This window comes from Saccopteryx leptura, chromosome 3, assembly GCF_036850995.1.
Source record: "Saccopteryx leptura isolate mSacLep1 chromosome 3, mSacLep1_pri_phased_curated, whole genome shotgun sequence".
Taxonomy (NCBI): Eukaryota; Metazoa; Chordata; class Mammalia; order Chiroptera; family Emballonuridae; genus Saccopteryx; species Saccopteryx leptura.
Genome location: NC_089505.1, coordinates 35,706,648 through 35,730,646, shown reverse-complemented (window position 1 = coordinate 35,730,646; position 23,999 = coordinate 35,706,648). Strand labels below are relative to the sequence as shown.

General features: G+C 34.9%; 1 protein-coding gene across 6 annotated transcripts in view; it reads right to left on the bottom strand.

Moving 5' to 3' along the window:
• The window catches only part of PTPRK (protein tyrosine phosphatase receptor type K), a 573,924-nt gene that overhangs the window by 9,719 nt on the left and 540,206 nt on the right, over window positions 1–23,999 (bottom strand). For 2 of the 6 annotated variants that reach the window (XM_066373272.1, XM_066373273.1), the window contains exons 16-26: window positions 19,791–19,978; window positions 17,671–17,758; window positions 16,905–16,981; window positions 16,700–16,717; window positions 14,097–14,133; window positions 12,755–12,852; window positions 12,222–12,338; window positions 5,788–5,942; window positions 3,502–3,637; window positions 3,111–3,260; window positions 2,057–2,230 (exon numbers count right to left, since the gene is read on the bottom strand). In XM_066373272.1, the coding sequence (XP_066229369.1) occupies window positions 2,057–2,230; window positions 3,111–3,260; window positions 3,502–3,637; window positions 5,788–5,942; window positions 12,222–12,338; window positions 12,755–12,852; window positions 14,097–14,133; window positions 16,700–16,717; window positions 16,905–16,981; window positions 17,671–17,758; window positions 19,791–19,978 (1,238 nt within the window). Of the gene's footprint in view, window positions 1–2,056; window positions 2,231–3,110; window positions 3,261–3,501; window positions 3,638–5,787; window positions 5,943–12,221; window positions 12,339–12,754; window positions 12,853–14,096; window positions 14,134–16,699; window positions 16,718–16,904; window positions 16,982–17,670; window positions 17,759–19,790; window positions 19,979–21,210; window positions 21,433–22,257; window positions 22,270–23,999 lie in introns of those variants that run through there. The other 4 variants (XM_066373275.1, XM_066373276.1, XM_066373278.1 and 1 more) reach the window with 3 other exon arrangements.

Below are 23,999 nucleotides of genomic sequence, written 5' to 3'. Positions count from 1 at the left end.
TAAAACCCACTTTCCTTAGTTTTCTGGGCATTTTCAGTGTATATCAAAAACATAATTATAATTTTAATCACTTAAGAGTTTTCAAGTACCAAAAAATAAAACCAATGAATGCACACCTTTGCTCCACCTGAGAGGAACTGGATCCTTGCTTGCCAAGTGACCCTTCATAGGACACAATACAGTATCTCTTTCCAGAAGGAGGGAAACAACAGCAGTGCTCATCTGGCCTGGCAATCAATCTCTTGTTCTGCAGATTGGTGTTCTAATAGCCAAGTATATGTCTATGTAAAAGCTTAAACTAAGGATTTGTAAAAAAATAACTAGTTACCTGAGATAATTTCCCTAATGCTAATAAAAATTACTAGTTATCCCCTAACTTGTTTATATCATACTACTCCTTAAGTCCTTTAAGGGTCTTAACATCAGTGCAGAAACTGATCCTTGAACTTCATGGATCCTGCTATGATTTTGGAAATGCTGCTACACACGGCCTTGCACTTCATGGGGGAATGCGGGATACATGTGAGTAGACGGTGACTATCTGGCTGCTTCTAAATGACCTCAACACCGTACAAAGTTCCACCTGCAGCTGGAGCAAGTGCCACCTAAAACAGTATGAAATCTCATGAGAAAGGCACAGAAGAAAGCAGCAAGCTTTCCTTCCAATGAAATATCTGCCTCAAGGAAAGGTATGTCAAAGGAGGCCGATAGCTGTTCACTCATTTTTTTGAGTCACAGGGATTGGAAGATGGATGAAAAAGAGATGCTATGGAAGAGCTAAAGATTTCTTATTTCTTTCTTCTTCCCTTCCTGCAGCCATGATTCAATGTGTTCGAGCACACTGGCCTGGGTGCCAAGGATGGCTCTATGGAGCCTCTGCCTCAGGTGCTAAAGCAGCTTTGTTACGAGCATGGCCTCAGATGGGCAGAGCATCAGCCCCAGATGAGGGTAGCTGGGTGGATCCCAGGTACATGCGGAGTCTGACTTTCTATTTCCCCTCCTCTCACTTGGAAAAGAAAAAAAAAGAATCCAATATGATTTCAGTGAAAATAAATAATGTCTAAGCAAAACTCTGGTCACAGCAAGGATGGAAACATTCCACTTGAGCTTGCCTTTAGATTCTCCTGCTCTGCAGCATCAAAGAGAGCAAAGCGACTGGGTAACGAACTAGTCTGAGAAGTAGAGTGTGGGTTTTTCCTAGGTCAGTTATCAGAAGATAATTATGAAAAAACACAGTAGGAGCAACAACTTAGAAAGCTTCATTAGACACAAAGAATTGATCTCTTCTAAAAGCTCCAAGAGCTAGAAGGCAAAAACTAGAAATGTTTACAAAAGAAGGTGATAGAACTGTTTAAAAGGATTCTGAACCTTGATAGTCTTCTTGCTGTTTCTCCATGGTAACCAAAGTAAGGTGGCCAAAGACAATCTAAAACTCTTATTCCATGTTGTTCCGTCTATGGATTGCTAATGTGCTGAGGAATGCTTTTGCATCTACAGCTTATGAAGGTTGGTGTGGGTGGGGCAAGTCAGTTCTTCTGTTATGATTGATGTATTAACATGTTATCTTCTATGTCTTACCTAGTTATTTATAAATAGTCGCTATTAACGAATGGTCAGTAAATCGTTAGTTCTAAATTACTGGAACATTAAATGTCAGAGATACAATTTTCCCAAATAAATATAATTTCAGAAAGATATGGCATTCTGTGATTTTAAAAGTTCTTTCTTAGCTGTATTTAAAATATATAAGCATGATTATCTTTTCTGAAAATAATTACGATTAAGAAAATCTCACCTGAAGATATTTCCTGTTCAGAATATAATAATTGACAATCAAGCTCCAAATTTACAATAAAGCCTAAATCTTATAGTTTCTAAGAATCCTTGTAGAGGAATTAGAAATCATTCCCCCCCCCCCAAATTTGTATTTCAATAGAAGTTTCCAATTTTTCTTCATAGGCCATTTTAATTATCTTGAAAAGAAAACTAGCCAGAGTTCACTGAATTACATGGATTTTTATGGCACTCTACACTAACAAAGAGAGCAGTCACTTACATCCATAAGAGCAGCATTGATGTAGTTACTACTCTCCCCATCAATCGTAATTAAAAAAGGCAGACATCTGTCAGGTGGCAACATGTCCATGAAACGGTTCTTGTCATGGTTCCTTGGCAGGCATGCTATACTGCAGTCTTCAGCTTGTAGACGAGGGGTAACTGAATTCAAGGTCTAAGAAGAAAAGTGAACCAGATTAAAAGACAGTGACCCATTTAATAGCACAACACAGATTCATCAAGTATTTAGGAGGCCAAGTAGAAAGTGAAGGATTTGTACAAAGCAATGGCATTTTCAGCTATGATGGCTCGATAGACTTTGTAGTTAAAGCTAATGAAGCCTGAAAAGTGACAAAGAAAAAAATATATGCAGTACAAAATGTGCCTCTTTTTAAAAGGAAAAGGGAAGCTTTTTCTTCCCTTAGATACCTGCCTAACCAAATATAATGTAATCAAAAGTTCCCATGATAATGACCCAACATCAAAATTGGAAGCTATCATTTACAAGAACATCTGGCATGCCATGTATAGAGACAAGCTGTGGAACACTACTAAGAACAAGTAGGTAAAGAATCAAAGTAATAAGTTTCCAGAGGTACTTCTAACATCAGTCTCATACTTCCATGGATGTTTTAAGGGCAGTATAAACATTTGAGGTTTTTAGAAACAATGCTTGGAACTAATTCAGCTATTATTATTCATGTGCTTGATCTCACATTTTGAGTGACACAGAGGCCAAAATGCATTAGACTGAATAAAAAAAAAAGTTGTAAATATACACAAATCACCGCTAAACTTGACTTTTATGATAAATTGTCCTATACCCGTTCCTGAGTCTGAAGTCATTTACTCTTCATGAGGTAGCAGATATGAGCTCATTAATACAAAAGTGACTCCATAATACCTACCAAGAAAGAGACAGGTATTACATTATACTTAAAATTGGGTCAAAGGTTATAAATTTGACTTGAAAGACCTTCCTTGGAAGAACTAATCATGCCCAGAACAAATTGAAATAAGTTGCTCATAAAAGAGTCCCTAGAAATAGCAAATACCTGAAATTCATCTTTGAGATGTGACGAGTTAGTCTGGGAATCTATTCTAATCATATCAAAATATGCAGCTTTAAATTCACAGACAGGTATGGCAGTTTCTCCACATAAGCAGGCTTCTAAAATGGCATCATGAATAAAAATGTACTGTTCCTATCAAAAGAAAGAAAAAGAAAATAATCATTTAAATAAAACTTCTCTGTTATCAAAGGTAAAAAATACAGAGAATTTTCTTTACATGGAAATAATAGCAAAAAAAACAATTATAATAAAAATACTAATATTAGTTTGATGAGCTAACATGAATTCTATGTTAAAGAAACAGCTCTTTGTTTGAAAAGGTTGGAAAATGCTAAAATAATCTCCTACTAGAGGTAAATTACAATCAACATACCTCTGTTTGGACCATATTGATACGACGCGATCTTAAGGCTTTGACACAGTTGTAGATGTCAACAACACCCTCTCTTTCAGCCATGTCCAGCATGATGTCAATCACAATGTAACAGCCAGTTCGTCCAGCACCAGCACTGAAAAAGATTAAACCAATCTATACAACTGTAGGAAGCACGTCTATGCAACCTTTAATAAAGATCCTGTCGGCTTCCCGATAGGTGGGACCAAATTAATTTAACAAAGCACAAGGCATAATTTGTACATATTGTGTAAACACTGCTGAATGTACAAAAAAAAACTTCAGGTAGAGTATATGGTTTGGTATAAACTGAAAACTGAAACAAGAGCTCCAAATTAGGTGACATAACTTTGTAAATCAAATTATTTTTATTAATCACATTATACTGAAAATAATATACATCTGTTGTTCAAATTCTATCAGTCTTTTACATTGTCTTCATTTTATATAAATCAAACATACATAATTTCAAGTTCATAGAATTAATCGAGGAATGGATTCACACTTTAATCACAAACTAAAGACTTAAACACGCATGTCGTTGTGGGGCCTCTGAGGAAATCCAACACTACTGGCTCTCTTAGTCAAACAGACTCTGGTAAATACCAAGGCAAAGAGCATTAATTTTACAGATCTTAAATGGGAAATTAGAACAGCCATGTAGGGGAAATGCTAATGGTGAGGGTGGGGAAGAAAATGGTGGTTACCAATGGGGTGATTAATAGCAGAAAGAATATTTTGAGTGGAAATCTGAAGAAAAAATGAAAACAAATTCTTAGCCACAGAGTATAATTCTTAACAGTTTACTAAGATAGCCACTAATTTATGGTATCTAATTCAGTACTTGAAGAATATACTGTTGATGATTTTACATCTTATGACTGCTTCTCTAATTTTATATATAGAAGGCAATGTAGCAAACAAGATACAGTTGGGAATTAAGGGGGAAATTCCCTTTGTAATGTGCCTCCTCTTTTTCCTAACTGCAAACATACCTGAGTCTTAATAGAAAACAACACTTTCTGTTTCAAGAGAGTATTTAAGAATCTCGGAGCACTTCTGAAGCAAACAATTCATAGGAAAGTAAACCTCTGTGATAAATCAAGACAATCCTGAACTGAAAACCTACTTATCTCACTTTCTAAATGCATATAGATAGACTATTAACATTATTTCTTTATTGTCCAGATTTAGTTACTTCTCTGAAACTCACTGTTCTTTAAGAAATTTAAGTAAAAGATATTGTGAATATCTCTATATCCTTTTTATCTTTCTTTTTTCATTCTCCCTCTTTTTTATTTTCTTTCTTTTTTTGTCCTAATGTCTCTCAATCACTGTTCCCAGGGTTTGAGACAGGAAAGTAATTGAAGAGTACATCAGATTTCTTGAGGAGGATTGAATTAAGATTTTTTTTTTTTAGGGTACACAGTATCTGATCCTGATGGGATGACTTACTTTTATTTCATTCTCTTTGGGCCCCCTCTCTCCCTCACTCATAGTCATTTAAGTTCTGAATAGGTTGGGTTTTCAAAAAGAAAAAAAAAATGCTTAAGTACAAACTATTATGTAGCTTGGAGGAGATAGTATTTGAGAATGGTTTGTAGCACTGAAGAAAAGCCTTTCAATATATATTTTTCTGTTCACTTCTCAAAATGAGGCCATGTAATTTGCTTTTAGTGTCTCTGAATGCTTGTTTTAAGAGAAGCTGCTAATCAGAAGGAAGTCTGGATATAATGTTCATGTGTTTCTGGCATATATTTACTAGTTCTCACTGATGTGGTTTTCAAGGTCCTTTGATGGATGATTAAAAAATTCTTAAATAGCTGTTTTATAGCACAAAGTCTTGCAATTTAGGCCATTTAGTAACTCTGTATGTCTCAAATTTAATTTTACAAGATGGGATTCTATTGGGAATCTACTAGATTGGCAAAAAATCTCTATTTCAATCTACCATTCCATACAATATGGGATTTGCTAAAGCAATATCCCGCCTCTGAAAACACAGATGTTGCCACTACCGAGCAGTTTCTACACTCAAGATTGTGGACAACACTACACACATTAGGATGAATGTATTTATTTCTTAGTTTCCATTTTATATCCTCCTTATGGCTAATTTTTATTTTACTGCTGTTTTACCTTATCTGTGATAGACGCATGCTGGAACTCTGTAAACATGCATTAGTTTTTGCGCTTAAAAGCCTTATCTTGACACGTTAGAAAAGCTGGCTGTACACAGTCAGCATCATCTGGACCATCACTCACCTGCAGTGCACAACGATGGGGCCAGCACTGGGAGGGTTAGAGAACTTGACTCGCCGAATAAACGACAGGAGCCCTGTGGCATGGTAGGGCACCCCATGGTCAGGCCAGCCGGTGAAATGGAACTGTTTGACTTCACGGATCTCGTTGTATCCCCTCTGTGTAAACATGCAAAGAAGTGTTTTCAGATGGTCCAAAAGAAAGCCGTAATACACAGTTAGGAGTGCTAGACCTAACTGGTAATGAAAAAAATGTAAGATTTACCAAGATTGTTTTTTTTTTCCTCCTTTCTAGAAAAGGAAACTGGCCTGATATGGTCTAGGAACTTACATTTATTGTCAGACAACTGCTGAAGAAAGAAAATTAGAAATCTTGCTCAGTTTTATAAGTCTGGGTAAACTTTATCTACTTTGATAATTTGTTCCTTACTGAGAATGACAACACACAAAATCAGGGGAGAAGGAAGAAATGGAAAAGTTAAAATGCTGCCCTATTGACCCAATGCACTGAGTACTCAATGAGTTTACAAAAGCACCTCTCTAGCTTCTCACCTCACAAAGACATTTGAATGCCTTGCATGTCCATGTTGGAAATGGCATTGAAGCATAGCATGCAGAGATTTTTCAGGACACTGCTACTCTCGCTTGGTTTCTAAAAATACATGGACAGCTAAACTATTCCTTGGGTAGCCTATTTTTCTTAACTCTGTGAATAAATTCAGCACACAGAATATTATTTATAGTAACAAAAATACAAAATGAAAGAGGTGAAGCAACCATTGTTGCGCCTCTATCCTATTGGGTTAATTTAAGAGAAACCTTTAAATGCACATTTCAGAGCTTTTCCCTTCTTTATTGTTAAAAGAAGCCGGTAGACTTGCAGAGCATAGATGAAGTGTTGCAGAATTTATTTTTCAAACTTACATTTGTAGCAAAAACAAAACAAAATGAAACGAAACCAAAAAAAAAAAGAAAAAAAACCCTCTAAAAAACAAACAAACCCCCACTATAATCTAAAAAATTCCACTGTACCAGAAGCTATCTGTGAAATCTCCATCTCAGTTTTTCAGACAGAATAGGTAGAGAAATTGCATGAAACAAAACAAATTAAGAAAGCTTATTTTTAGATTCTATCTTATGTAGATGCATATCACCAAAATGCTGGAAGCCAGTGATCATGTCTTACTACTCTTTTTAGTTCCAGTTCTTTGTACAAGAGCGTACAGAAAGCAGGGCTCAACCATGATTGTAATAGCGACGATAACAAACAGCACGGAGCCAGCAAATGGGAAAAAACCCTTGCATTACTACTTTCAAAGTCAACTCTGGTGAGGAAGGCCACAGACTGTTTTAAGACCTGATTTGAGATATTAATTCACCTCCTCTACGGCAATCCGTTTACTGAAGTTGCTATAATGATCCTGCTCTTGTTAGTAAATTTTAATATGTGGCAGCACCTGTTCCCTTGTTGTTCTTTTTATTTACATTTTTTACAGTAATTTTCAAATATCACTCTTTTTCTGTTCTAAAAACAAGAAAACGTATTAAAAATAAATACCCCATAATTCACCAATTAGTATTGCATTAAATCTATAATGTGGTATTTGTAACAAGTTTTCCCACTCTGGGGCACATCGCATGTCTTCATTTATTTATTTCTTACCTTATGTCTCAATATACTTTTGTGATTTTTTTCACCTAGGGTCTGTATCCTTTTTGTTATATTCCTAGATACTTTAGAATTTTTTTCATTATTGTGAAAGAAATCAGTTTTTTGTTTGTTTGTTTTTGTGACAGGGACAGAGGGAGACAGAGAGAGACAGAGAGAGGCATAGACAGGAAGGGAGAGAGATGAGAAGCATCAATTTTTCATTGTAGCACCTTAGCTGTTCATTGATTGCTTTCTCATATGTGCTTTGACTGTGGGGTTACAGCAGACCTAGTGATCCCTTGCTCAAGCCAGTAACCTTGTGCTCAAGCTGGTGAGCCTTGCTCAAACCAGATGAGCCAACGCTCAAGATGGCGACCACAGGGTCTTAAACCTGTGTCCTATGCGTCCCAGTCTGATGCTCTATCCATTGTACTACCACCTGGTCAGGCTGTGAAAGATATTTTTAATGTTATTGTTAACATAAAAGCTATAATTTATGAATATTTTGAATCAGTCACTTAAATAAATGATTTTTGGTTCCATTTAAAAATATTAAATCTAGTTTTCTTGGTATAAAATAATTTCATTTAAAATAATTTTGTTTCTTCTATTAGTAAAGTTTATTCCATTTGTCATATTTCATTTGATAGAGCTTCCTAAAATGTTGAACACTAGTGAGAATGATTATCCACATCACATTTCTGATTATACTAGAAATGCCTTTAATTTTTTTTTTCTTAACACACATGTTACTAGTTATTGCTGAATCATGTTTAGGGACTCTCCTTATTGTCCTGATATAGTTAGAGTATTATGATAAATGTCATTTAAATCAAATTAAGTACACTACAATGTCTATAAATATAGTTTTGGTCTTTTAATGCACTGACATAATGAAATATCCTACCACAGTTGTAATATCTTTGCATTCTAAGAAAACAATTATGATAAATCATGTTATATATAATCTTTTCTTAATTCATTTCTGGATACAAATTTTTAATATTTTATTTTGAAGTGTTTTCAAGCATGTTCTCAAATGTAATTGGTTTATAGTATGTTTGCATGCACACTTGAGAGAGGGAGAGAGATTAAGATAAAAAGAGAGAAGAGTTTCTTCATCTGGTTCTGTTATTACAGTTATGATAGCTGCTAAATATATATTTAGTAGGTTTTAACAGTTTTCTATGGCCTAAATAGTTTGATTAATATAGGCATTAGCAAGTCTCTAAACTGTAGGCGTCCCCAAACTGTGGCCCGCGGGCCGCATGTGGCCCCCTGTGGCCATTTATCTGGCCCCTGCCACACTTCTGGGAGGAGCACCTCTTTCATTGGTGGTCAGTGAGAGGAGAACTGTATGTGGCAGCCCTCCAATGGTCTGAGGGACAGTGAGCTGGCCCCCTGTGTAAAAAGCTTGCGGACCCCTGCTAAAGGTTAAAGAAACATCAACTATGAAACCATAGTTAAATTTAAATGGTAATTTTTAATTATCATTTCATTTTTTTTATCATCTGTGTAGGTTTTTAACTCTTCTTGGGTCAAATTTAGAAAGTTGTTATTTGCTAGAATATATAGACAAAAATCTTTGTATCTAAATTTGCACAATATTTTTATAACTTTCCTAGTAGCAAGTATAACTGCTGTTATATCCTTCTTGTGTTTCTTAATGTTGTATATTTTGTTTTGTTTCTTATTCAGAATTAAAAAAAAACTTTTATTTATTGATTTTAGCGAGAAGAAGGGAGAGAGAGAGAGATAGACATAGAGATGGAGGGGGAGAGAGAGAGAGAGAGAGAGAGAGAGAGAGAGAGAGAGACAGTAACATAGATCTGTTCCTGTACGTGCCCTGACCAGATATCGAACCAGCAATCTCTATGCTTCAGGACAATGCTCTTACCAATCAGCTATCTGGCCAAGGTATTTCTTATACAGAATCGACAGTAGTTTAGTTACTTTATTGATCTTTTCAAAAAACTAGCTTTTTGATTTATTAATTTCTGTTTGTGTTTCTTTCTTTTTCTTTTTCTTCTTTTTTTTTTACTTAAGAAGGGAGACAGAGAGACAGACTCCTGCATGTGTCCTGACTGGGATCCACCTGGCAACCTTGTCTTGGGCTGATGCTCTAATACGAGCTATTTTTAGCACCTGAGGCTAATGCTCAGATCAACAGAGTTATCCTTAGTTCCAAGGGCCAACACAGGAACCGATTGAGCCACCAGGCTGTGAGAGGGGAAAGGAAAAGAAGGGGTGGCAGGAAGGGAAACAGATGGTCACTTCTCTTGTGTTCCCTGACTGGGGATGAAACCTGGGACATCCAAACACCAGGCCCATGCTCTAGCCACTGAGTCACTCTTTCTTTTAATATTTATTTTTTATTGGTTCTTAAAATTTTCTAGTTTAATGATTTTCCATGTGATCCAGACTACCTTTCAAAATAGAAATAATTAATTAATATATATTTTTCTTAGAGGCTAAATTGTGGAAAATTTCGATAAGAAATTGTTGATTGTTACAGTACAATTTTAGTTTTGAGGTTATTGCTCATTCAAGGATTATTCAGAAGAAGCTTTGGATTTCTTTTTAGTGATAGAGACAGAGAAACAGAGTGATAGGGACAAATAAGACAGGAAGGGAGAGAGGTAAGATGCATCAATTCTTCATTGTGGCATGTTGGTGGTTTATTGATTGCTTTCTCACAGTGACGCCTTGTTTCAGTCAGTGACTTTTGGCTCAAGCCAGTGGCCTTGGTCTTCAAGCCAGCAAAAGTTGGCCTCAACCAAGAGACCATGGGGTCATGTCTATGATCCCATGTTCAAGCTGATGAGACTGCACTCAAGCCGGCACCTCGGGGTTTCAAACCTGGGTTCTTTGTGTTGCACACTGACGCTCTATCGAATGTGCCACCACCAGATCAGGTGAGGCTTTGGTGATTTCTAAGAGCCTATTTGTGGGGTCATGGGTCAGTGATTTTTAAATTTTCTATTAAATTTTGGAAGCATATTTATTTTTGTTATATATTTAGTTTTCCTTTATAACTAATTTTATGATTGATAGCTATAAAATATTTATGAACTTACAAGAAAAATACAGATTCTATATTCTCTCTCTGTATAATAAGATCTAGTTAGTCATTAAATCAAGCTTGATGGTTGTCTTTTTGAAATCTCCTATATCTTTGCTTATTTTATCCTACTTGATTTGTCTAAAAAATTTTCATATATGTTTTACAGTCGTGATAACCATAATTATGTTGTTCTGTATAATGCCACTTTTCATTTCATAGTCCCCTTAATTATTTTTAGTGTTAGTAAAAATACTTAAATATATAATCTGTAAAAAAAATGCTATTTCTAGATCAAAAGTGTTTAATAATGTAACAATCTTCCTATTGTTGGACATTTATGGTAATCTATAATTTTCCAAGACTATAATTAAAGCTATTGTATTTTAAATACACTCCTTATGATAGATTAATGGAAGGAAAATTCTTGGTTAAAGGACATTAATATTTTAAAGCACTGTATATATACAAAGGTATATATTTAACAATGGTATCGGCAGCAATAGAATTTATCGCTTTGTGCCCACTTCAGGATCCTTACAAGGCATACTCTGCTTTCATCTTTCTGATACAGTTATAAGTAAAAATCAGATCATGTTACCCCTGTACTAATAACCCTTCCATGGCTGCCTACCCTCATTTAGTACAAGCTAAAATCATCATAATGGTTTACAAGTCCTCACTTATCTAGCTCTGGGATTTCTCTGACTTCATCTCGTATTTCTTTCTCACCTCTGAACACCTTCGACTCCCGGCTGTTTCTCACTGTGACAGTAATACTCATGCCTCAGGGTCTCTGAAATGAATCTTCCCTCCATCAGAAATATTCTTCCCTGAGTTAACTTCCCTGGGATACAGTAGTTAAATCACTCACTCCCTCACTGACTCCATGCCTTTATTTATATGTAACTTTCTCAATGAGCCCTTTCCTGATCATCCTTTCTTTTTCTTTTTCTTTTGGTCTTTCTACTGTTGAGTTTTGTTTTTTGCTTTTTTGTTGTTGTTGTTTTGTATTTTTCTGAAGTTAGAAGCGGGGAGGCGATCAGACAGACTCCCACATGTGTCCGACCAGGATCCACCCGTCATGCTCACCAGGGGGTGATGCTCTGCCCCTCTGGGGCGTTGCTCCATTGTGGCCAGAGCCATTCTAGCACCTGAGGCAGAGGCCATGGAACCGTCCTCAGTACCTGGGCCAACTTTGCTCCAATGGAGCCTTGGCTGCGAGAGGGGGAGAGATAGAGAGAAAGGAGAGGGGGAAGGGTAGAGAAGCAGATGGGCGCTTCTCCTGTGTGCCCTGGACGGTAATTGAACATGGCACTTCCACACGCTGGTCCAATGCTCTACCACTGAGCCAACCTGCCAGGGCTTACTGATCATCCTTTTATCACTGTAAACCGTTCCTACTTCTACCTCAGCAATATGCTCTACTTCCATTCCCGACCTTATTAATTCTGTAGTACTTTTCAAAATATATGATGTCTTTTCTTATTTATTGTTTATTGCCTGTCTCCCAACAGATTATAAGCTCCACAAGATCAGGGAGTTAATGTGTCCCAAGATTTGGAAACATGCCTCACACATTTATTTGCTCTCAAATAAATATTTGTGAAATAAATTTTTAAAAAGGATGGATTTATAGCATGGTCAAAACATACCTGGACAGGAATTTTAGGAAAAAAATAAGTTTCAACATACATATTTTAATATATATCTTTAGGGTACTTACCCTTTCCAGGGTGAAAGTCCTAACCACATATTCAGCAAGTGGTTCCATTTCTACACAAGTTACTTTGAAGTCACCGTAAACTTCGGTATCATCAGGCCAATACTTATAGCACTTAACCTAAATGACAAAAATAAGACAGGTGAATCTGAATATATAAATATGAACCAAGATGATTAATTTCAGTGCTAACTCTGCACATCACAGTTAAAATACAATTTAAAACTATATAAAGGAGAAAAGAAAGTTACACGTTAAGTAGAAAAACAGTGAAATTTCATAAAATTATAGAAGGTTGATAATACAATTAGATTCTAGTGTATAATCAAACCTTATTTTATTATTAAATGAGAAATCAATTTCTTGGCTATCAAAGGTTCACTTACGGGATCACTCAATTGATATGCTATGCCTATAATTTTTGTTAAACAGTAGAATGATATTCTATTTTAAGTTGTTACATTTTGCTATTCAACTTACACTCATGTTTTATACCCCAAACAAACAAACAAACATACAAAATTTTATTTTCTTACCCGGCCAACCTCAACTAAATTTGTAACCATCACAATGCAGGCAGACTGCTCTTGCCAGATCATTCTCCAGAAATCATATACTGTTTCATGAACTGGGCCTATTAAAAAATTAATTTGAATATTTGGTTAACAGGACATTTAGTATTTAATAAGAAGTTTAGATAAATTCAAAAGCAATGTAAACTAAATAAACAAAAAAGAAAATAAAACAAAAAGTCAAACAAAATGTCACTGAAAGTTCTTAACATTAAGTTCCTATGTAAAATTATACTATAGGCAAGAACATAGGCATGTTCTAGATTGTTTGTGTTTTGATTTTCCTTCTATACTTCCCAGTTGAGAAGAAGATGTCATTAGTTTCTAGAGTATTTATATCTAAGTTAATGCATCTTCAAATATATGTGAAAACAGGATTTGCCACCATCAACCATACATACTGCCAATTAAATATATGCATATCATTTGTAAACAGTGCATGTTTAGGGGTTAATGAAGAAACATCGTAAATGTAGGAAACATTCTAATCTTAGAGTGTCATCACCAAACTGCAAAGGCATTTACTGGGCTTTACTCTACTCATTACCATAGAACTGTAATATTGTTTACCACAGATGACTTTTCTAATGCTAAAGAGTTTATAATTAGACTCAATTACTCCAAAAATAGGTTAAAAACTACCTCTGTTAAAGAACAAGACAGCTTTTGTTTTACTTTCTCCTTTTATATGATACCTGCGAGAGTTTTTCTTCTAATGACTAGTCGTCATTTGGAGACAACTGAAGGTATTTTTGTTGTTAATGTTAGAATACTTTTACTTCCTACTTTTTCTTATTTTCCAAGATGAATGAACTTACAAAGTTCCCTTTAGCCCTTTGTGTTGTCTCAGTCTTGACTTGTAAAAAAAAATTGCTGGAAGATAGTCTAATATCTCATTATAACAATATTGGCCTTGGGTACTATTACTTTCCAGGCCATCAGACTTCTACAAGAAAACAGCCATCTTATTAAACAAGATGAGACGTCCCTTGCTTTCATAAAAAATAAGTAATTCCTCTGCCCAGCACTGCTGACTAGTGCTCAGGCACATCAGGATACCAAGAACCAAATCACAAAAATTCCCAGCAGTTTTTCTTCGGTTGGAATTTAAAAAAGTAATGAAGCTTTAAAACATATGTATGTTTCATATGTTTGAAACACTTTGTATTACACAAATGAATAAAGAACAGTATTATTCAGAAGAGATTTTTTTTTTCAGTCAAATCAGATAAAATTGCAAAAACCACTATATGTATAAAAAAGCAAGTTTGGCAGTTCAATAACAGTTAAAAAGGCAAAGTTTTACCTTGAGTTGCAATGTAGTGGCTTGGCCTCTGGTAACCCTAAAATGGGAAAACAAATTGGTCATAATTTTACATCAGTATCAGAAATAAATGAATGAAGGCATAAAAAGATGAAGACAACCACCTGTTAAGATTAAGTTATATAGTAAAAAGTCCAGAAATGAGTAGTGAACTCAATAGTTCACTTCTCAAACCTAGGTTATCTGAAAGGTAAGGATAAAAAAAAATTAAATATTTTAAGGGCTCTGATTAGAATATATATTGTATAATTGAGATTTGTTTGCTAGGCAATAACCTCATAGATTTTGTTTGGTTTCGCTAAAATGTTTATGCCTTCATGTTAATCTTTAGTCATTCATTCCTGGCATTGTGTTCAAAAGTACCCATTCTCATTTTATCATCCAAAAGTACAACACACTGCATTACAAAGAGACAAGGACATATTAGAACCATAAAAAAATAACAGAACATTCCAATGTTAGAGCTGGACAATGCATGTGTGTGTGCATCAAATCAAAGTCCTGCTGAGATTTTATAGAGAATATTCCTATCCTATAATCCATTTAGGAATCTGCCAAAACTCTTATGTGTGCTAATAACAATAATTTACACACACACATAGTTATAGGTACACACATATATAGGGGAAGAAGTTTTGAAATATACATCTTATCTTGAACAAAAAGATCAATACCTTTTCTTCTTTTTTGTAATATGCCAAGAACTCTATGTGGTTAAAGATTTAATATTGTTTCAATAAAGAAATTATTCCTAATAAAGGAATAAGTTGCTATTTGCTATCTATCAATTGGTTTAAACTACAATAAATCATAAGTAGCAAAAACAATAGGGTTAAACTTTGAGTATATTGTGTATTTACAAAATGCATTAGAAAAAACTGTGGTACAATTTGTTTAGATTTTGGTGTGGGTGACTCAATACAAATATAAATGCATATGAACTGAGATCTCCAATCTAGACTTATTAGGTGAACATTACATTGTTACAAATTTGGAAGTTTTATATTTCTTAATTTACCCACATAGCACAGTGTTTTATAGGAAAAAAATTTTCAAGCTTGATAAGCATTTCATCTCCTGTTTTTCATGAAAAATTTACCAACTGCAGGAGACATCTTTTAAGTATAACAAACTAATGAGAGAGAAAAAAATTATAAAACTGTGTATTAATCAGCCAAATACACTGGGTTCTTAACAGAAATACTGGATAGAAACAGTCTCACTTAGAACACACATTTAAGAATCATAAATTAGCATTATAACAAGCTCCACTGTATATGTTTTGGCAGAAAACTAAATAGGTAAGAACAAGTCCAAATTTGTCACGGAACCATTAATTTTTTTTTAATCTTAAAAAGCAGATCAATAGCTTAGTTTTCCATGTTAAGGTGTCTAATACATTTAACATGTTGAATGAGAGTTAAAATGAAGATCAGAAATTTAATCAATATACTGAAACTGCTCTTAATAAAATTGAATAATTAAAAATATAAATAATAACAATTCACAAAATAACTATGAACTTAAATGTCATAAAATTATTTCCTACTTAGGGAAATTAGAAAAAGTTGGGTCACAAATTTCATGTATTTTATGGATGTAAATGTGTATTGCTAAGCTGTAGTACTTGATATTCCTACCTTTTGCCTATCAATTACTGCATATTTTGAACAGATTAATTTTAGCATACCTATATTTAAATTTTTGAAAGAATAGCTAAAGTTCAATGATGGCTTAACATGTGCTAGTCACTGTGCTAATACTCATCATGTATGACTTTATTTAATTCTCACAACAAAGTGATGAGATTAGCACTATCATTATCTCCCCTGTAGAGATGAGGACACTAAGGCTCAGAGAGAAGAAATAATATTTCCATGATTGCCAATGTGATTTTGAATCAGGAAGTATAAACGAAGAGCCTGTCCTTCCTCTATGAAATGTAATATATTGCCTCAACAATATTTTGTCTTCTATTAGAAAATTATTTTCATTACGTAAAGAATTTATACCTAGATATGTTTTTAACTAAAATATAACAGTGAGATAATGATTAAAACAAACTTTTTTATTTGTGTTTTTCAGTATATATGTGTGATATGTGTATTTTACAAGTGCAATTTGGTAATTATTTTGCCTAAGCGATCTTAATACTTCACAAACCAATACCACATACCACAAAACAGTTTCCTACCCATTGTACACATCAGAAGTCAAATGTAAAAAAGTAAAATTTCAGAAACACTAACACATCATACTATCCAGCTTCTCACATATGTTTGGGGAAGGGTAAGAATAAAAGCCAAAAACAGAAATCATCAACAAATAAAACTCAAGTACATAATAAATTGTCAAGAGCTACAAGTGGTCCTGTTTTTCTACACATAGAAAAGGGAAGGAGATAAAGTAGATCTTTACACATGTAAAGGAGTTACAGAGAAATGAACATAGATATACTGTATGAGGCTAATTACGTGAAGCATGCAGAGAGAACTAGTAGTAAGCATTAGTAATAACTGTAATTAAGAGTAGTTACATTAAATATTTATAATAGGATACTGTTATTTACATATAGTGATACTTACATCCCTGTACAGCCAAATCTACAGCCCAAACCAAAGTCAGGTGTGAAAGAAAGCACAACAACGTCAGTAAGTACTAGGACGTAGAACAAGGAAAAGTGTACAGTTTGTTCTTTATTTTAAAAAGCTAGCAATCACTTTATAGGTAATAACAAGCAAAAAGATTCACATATATATGACAACAATACTGAATTATAAAAATACTTACATCTATATAGTTGGCATTAATGTAATCTGAAGAAGGATCATCCTCAACAGGTTGCAAAATTACTCTGGAGTGATCATCTAAAATTTTTAAATAATAAAAGCTATTAAACATTCCCCCTGTTCTGAGAAATGCCACCGGTAGAGACTTAGAATAATTCAATGGTTGAAAAGAGCTTACCTATAACATAGTATATAAATTTCTTTATACACCAGTCATTTGAAGAAAAACAACTTTAATGAACTTTTTATTTATTGTGATTATAATATGCTGTTAATAAAGCTTTAGTGACTGACCTCTTCATAGTTAGAAAGCTTTTAGAGAACATGGTAATTAATATCTGATGAATAGTCATTTGTGTCATGTACTTGTCTAAGAAGGAGTAAAGGTATTCAGAAGGAAGACCACTTCCACCTTGAGTAAGGTTGGTGGAGGTGTAACAGTAATTGACCACTGAAAAGATCCTTCTTTTCATTATCCTGATATTCTCTGTTGTTTACTAACACTCTGTACATTTGTGTGCAAACACAGTAATCACACAGATCTCCACAGTGTGAAGAGTGTAAGTCAATTTAATTAACGAAGTTGATGATTTAGAGTCACTGTCAATAGCCAACGCTGTTTTAATATTAAATAGATTACTTTAAATAAACAGATGTGTCACCCTCTGGGCTTCTCTTAAAATTTAAACCATATAAAGATGAATTGCAACTTACTATTTACCTTCTATGCAATATTTACATTCATCAAGAATTCTATGAGAACTTACATGCTATAATGTTTCCATATCGGTTTTTTGCTCTATTTTGGTCTTTTTTAGCTACATCCCAAGATGCTGACTGTCCTTCAAAGAAGCTCTAGAAAAAAAAAATTAACAAGCATACTGAATTTAATTCCTTTTCATGAACCAGGTTTACCCGTTCTGAAGACCCAAATAGTAATAGCCCTTTTCTCAAGGAGACAGTCCTACAGTAATAAACAAGTTTCATTTTCAGGACAAAGCTTATTTGCTAGACTTCTATTAGTTCATCTTGGATTGGATGGAGTTCAAATTAAGGACAAGAAACAACTTTTTAAAAAAAGAACTTTAAAGTATTTCAAATTTAAGATTGCTCTAACTTTGTGAGAGGGAGGTAGAGAAGGATCAAAAACTTGAAAACTACTTTTAATGATGGGGAGCAAAACTTGTTTTCCTCCATAATTATTCATTAAATCATGTGCAATACATCACAGTTCAGTTTCTTTGAAGATCATGAAAAGGACTGAGTCTCTATAACAAGGGACCATATAAAAATTTTTAAAAAGTCACTATCTCTAAGAATCTTGGAATAGATGAATTTGTTGACTGGTTTATTTGCCATATGTAGTAATTTAAAATATGGGTAGAGATTTCTTTTTGCAGAAAAATTTAACTTCACTCAACAGAGGAAATGGGGTCTTCAAAGAGTCAACTGTCTTTGAAGTGAGGTACACAGGAATACACATGAAATGAACATAAAGAACCAGCTCTGGCAGCATAATTCCTTGCACTATTTTATTACCACAGCATAGTGTTTCCGGCATGCATCTAAAACCAACTTTTAAATTTAAAAGATAACTGTGTTTTCTCCTAAACTAAGGTAATACAAGTAACCTGAAAATAAAATGTAATGTTTAGAAAATTCACGAAGTTGGATGCATTTTGAATGGCCTTTCAAAGTAAATTATTGCTTGAATTCTTTCACTTATAATATGTGTGTATGGTGGCACATGTATGGTGGTGGAAGAGCTTTCTCCTTCACATCCTACTGCTATTTCTGAGTAAGCAAAGGAACTGCTTTTTTATTGCGATGTATTGTTTATTGGAATCTTTCATTTAAATCACTTCCCTTGTAGTTTAAATCTTGGTGTTTTGGTGTGAGTAGGAAGAGGAAGCGAGGTTGGAAGAAGAATTTCTCATACCCTTCTTTTGGCTTCTGCACGTTTGGACTTTCAGTGTTCTGGTTTTTCTTCCCAGCTACCCTCAACCAACAAGGCAAAAACAAAACTAAGTGTGCCAAGTAGTACATTTAGAACACAAGGCTTCTTGGCCCTGGCTGGTTGGCTCAGTGGTAGAGCGTCGGACTGGCGTGCGGAAGTCCTGGGCTCGATTCCCGGCCAAGGCACACAGGAGAGGCGCCCATCTGCTTCTCCAGCCCCCCCCCCTCCTTCCTCTCTATCTCTTCCCCTCCCGCAGCCGAGGCTCCATTGGAGCAAAAAGATGGCCCGGGCGCTGGGGATGGCTCCTTGGCCTCTGCCCCAGGCACTAGAGTGGCTCTGGTCGCGACAGAGCGACGCCCCGGATAGGCAGAGCATCGCCCCCTGGTGGGCATGCCGGGTGGATCCCGGTCGGGCGCATGCGGGAGTCTGTCTGACTGCCTCCCAGTTTCCAGCTTCAGAAAAATACAAAAAAATAAATAAATAAAAAATAAATAGAACACAAGGCTTCATCCTATTTCTCCACAGAGGGTTAACAAGCAAAGAGGCAGAGAAGCATCTCCTGCTTAAATCATTTGAATGACAGACCCTGTAATGATACAATGGAACCCAACGCATCTATCTCGCTATGGATTTTTAAGTGGTGCAATGTAAGGTCTAACAAAGTGGTTTATAAGTAACACAGTCAAATAAGGTATGAAATCCAATGTTTTTAAATTCTTAAAATGTATTTATATCCAGATATATCCCCAAGTTGTACCCTTTTCATTCAATCCATCTACTTCCTCTTCCCATATACACAACTGCTTATCACTAAAATACAGAATTAGAGTGTCTGCAGAGTTCACCTTTCTGTTATGTTAAAGAAATGTGTTAAATTCTACTGAGTATCATGGTTAGAAATAACATTTAACATAGTACTGAAACTTTCACCTCATATTCCTCTTTGAACCCATAGCTGTCTGATGTCTTCATGAGATTAATGTGCTGCAGTAAGTCGGCCACCCTGATGGCTGGGTGCAGCTGTCCCGTCTGGTAAGGGGATTCTGTCCCCTCACAGAGGTAGCGAGGTACGTCAAGGAGACGGCTGGACTCTGCTGTAGCACTGTGGTTGTTCTCATCTGGCATTTTTCAGATTCAAGAACATTAAAAAAAAGACAAAGTTATCTTGTTTAATATATATTAATGCAAAGGAGTTTTTCAGACCTGAAGATCTTGCAGATAAGAGGAGGAAGGGAAAGAAACAGAGTATAGGCCTAGACCTAGAGCAGCATCCCCATAAAGACGAAGCCTTTCACTGCAGCTGAGGGTATGAGGTCAGAGTATACTGTGTTTATTTTAGTAAGACAACAAGTGGATACTCTGAGATGTAGAGAGATAGCTGGTTCACTTTTAAAAAGTATGTGGGGAGATTTTGCTGGGTTCTTCCTTTTTTCTTGTATCTGCAGTCATAGCAGTATAGAGTGGGACCAGAGACCAGGTTGTTAAGTACAGTGGTGTTTTCCTTGTCAATTAAATTGAACAAACTCCTTTGCACCCATATCCTAAACTCCTTCTAGGCAACCCCTCCCCACAGGACTGCTCTTCTTGCCTTGTGGCCTCACTATGATGCACAACCACATGGGCCTTCTTACCACGACATCCAGATTGGAAACACGGGTGTTCTAGGGCATCATCCCCTGGAACCTCTCTGTGTGCTAGCCAGGTCACATATGTATTTATACTCAATCTCTAGCCCCTTGGTTTATTATTGTTGTTGTTGTTGTTGTTTTTATAGCTAATATATCTGGACTAGTCTGGCTACTGTGTGAAAAGGAAAACAACCCAGCCTGTGTTTCTGGGGTGAATTATGTAGGCACTTCCTCTGGAACGTTTCTCTGGCCTTTCCAGGCTGAGCTCCGTAGCTCCTGCTCTACGTTCTTGTGGCCTCTCGTTCTAATTCATTTCATGTCATTTATATTTCAATAATTTGTTTAATGGTCTTTTTTTTTTCTTCACCAAAATCTAAATACAGAGTGTAGAAACAGTCATTATATATATTTATTATTCCTGGTGTCTGGTGCAAAGCGGTCAATAAACATTTCAATGAATGACTTAATTAAAATCAGTTGAATCCCTTACCACCCACATTTAAGTGTAGGCTCCATCCCAATTGTGTTACTAGCTTAAAATGAAAAGAAACTTGGATCATCTTTCTGTCATATCAAGAAAAAAACAAGAACATTTTACCTATGAAGAATAAATATTATTTTAATGACCATAGTACTAATCGTTACAATGAGAAAAAAAAAAAAAGCATGCTTATATTTATCACATTTAAACTTACCACTTAAAAAATGTTTTAAGGGGTGTTAACTTTGAAAAACATTATACTGCCATGCTCATTTACAGAAGAGGAAGTACACTCTTAGGGGAACTTTTGTTTTTAATGATAATGCATACTGTAGAAAACGATATTTAATTAACAGTGAAACATATTTCAAATACTGGTACATTTGCCTGTTCTATCACCAACTCTACAAATAGGATATGGCAAAAAATGAATTGTTGTCCCCATGATAAACATTTTTTCTTCCTGGAGAAGGAAAAAAAAAGAACCCCACAATCAGATTTGTGTGCTTCTGTAATTTCACTTGATTGCATTTACTTTACTTTCTCTTATTAGGCTGAACACATTTTTATTTGTTTTGCATTTATTTCAAAAACACCACAGTGAATCAAAAACACCCCTGGTGGATTCTGTTATGACCTAACCACCCAACGGCATTAATGTCCTTTATTTCGATTTTGCCCACCCCTCTCCACATAAACATATGATAGCAAACATAATTCATAATATTTTCCTCTTCTTTCTATGAGACTATACTCAACTGAGCTGTCTTTGCTAAAATATTACAACTGATAGACTGACACACAGAATATATACATCTCTCCATTAAAATTAATTGAAAGCTACTGATTTAGGCACTATTTAGCTTAGGATGAGAAGGGGACAGATAATGTCTGCGAGGAGAAATGCAGTCATCTACCCTGCTCTGTGTGAATGGCCACAGAGCTCACATCACACCTGCTGCAACAGCAGAACATTTACATTTGTAAAAGGCTCAGTGAGAAACAACAGAAGTCACCCAGAGTCTAAGTGTAACATAATTGTCCCAGTATGAAGTGCCTTTTATTGTGCATTAGGCATTAATACAGTAGGTCAGTGAGCAGTATTCTTTAAAATAATCACATATGAATTATTAATCTCAATACATTTCCACCTCATTAAACCACCTAATGATGTGACTAGTAGTGAGAGTACATGTACTAATCATTATCCTTATTACACATTTAAGAATAATAACTTCAAGTATTTCCTTCACGGAAAGCTTTTCTAGAGTTCTTATAATACACTTACCAGTTATAGGGACTTGAACCCAAAGAAGCAGTAAAACAAAGAAACAGTTACATGAATTAATATGAAAAGTTTCTAAGCTATTTTTAAATCAGTAAGTAGATATTACTATTAGAAAATATTTGAAATGATTTCAAAATTGCTTTATAAACACAAAATCAGTTGGATGCAAAACAAATATAAACATCATGATTCCAAAAATGATGAAAAATGCAACAAACCATCTTTACATTTAATATGATTAATGAGATTTAGCTTTTAAACAACAAATATTAACAAAAATTAAAGTCTGACTTTCAAAATAAAATAAAATGCAGAATGACTGTTTATATAAACAGATTTGATGACTATTATGTTAATGTTAGCCTTCCCTACACATAGAAAACCCTTTTCACAGGGAAAAATTATTATAATAACCTTTTAAACTTTCCAGTTTGTAAAATCTCACATCCATTATTTCATTTTCATTTTACAAAAATCGGTGGGAGAAGTATGGTAGGAATTATTACTGTTTTACAGATGGGGAAGAAAAAGTAAAGATATTTTCACTACTTTATATTGTGAGACCACAGGAGAACTGAGAATTGGACCCAACTCTACATGTCCTTAAAATATTACTGTAATAAAATTTTAACATGTAGGCAACTAATTTCTTTCAGTGAGTTTTTAATATTTTCATTGACTTTTCTTTCTTAATTTGATGGTGACAGCATTCTTGAGTGCTCAACAAAAGATGACATTTTCAGATACAGTTGGTGCCTTTGCAGTGATCAAGATTCCTGACTTCCCCCTAAATGGCGAGGCCACCCATTGGGGCAAATTCCTCAATTCACTTCCCTGCCATTATTGGTGTGAACCAGGGGCCCCCAAATTACAGGCCCACATGCAGCCCCCTGAGGCCATTTATCCACCCCTGCCCCACTTCTGGAAGGGGCACCTCTTTCATTGGTGGTCAGTGAGAGGAGCATAGTTCCCATTGAAATACTGGTCAGTTTGTTGATTTAAATTTACTTGTTCTTTATTTTAAATATTGTATTTGTTCCCGTTTTTTTACTTTAAAGTAAGATATGTGCAGTGTGCATAGGGATTTGTTCATAGTTTTTTTTATAGTCCGGCCCTCCAACGGTCTGAGGGACAGTGAACTGGCCCCCTGTGTAAAAAGTTTGGGGACCCTTGGTGTGGACATTAAAGGGAGAGTATAATCTGCAATAGAGAACAGTGCCTTCCTGATTCTTTTAGAATATATAGTCTTTATATTATAAAATTATAATTTAAAATAATTATTTCAGTGAAAAAGAGGTGTATTTTACTTGAGTGGAACTCTTCTGAAATATTTTGAAAATGTAATTGAACGTTGAATATATTGATAATAAAACATGCATAAAATGTAAGCTAAAGTTTTATGTTCACAAGAAATTTAAATGTCAATCATGAAAAGTGGGAACTTTTAAGACACATTTATCTGGCAATTTCTACATTTCTTTGGTTAAATCTTGAGTATTAGGTACACTGTTAAAACTGAAATATAACTTGTGAACATACAAGAAAGCTGGTCATGAGCATTGCTGTATAACCAGTAAAAAAATAGGGTATAAATTGAATAAAACTCACCCCATTTTTAAATACGTAATTTGATTAAAAGTTAATGTAATTTTACATCTCAATTGGACTTATCATTGTTGGCTAAACCAACAGTCTTAGCTATTATATAGTAACTATAAAATTAGGAGGATTTAGAAAATCCC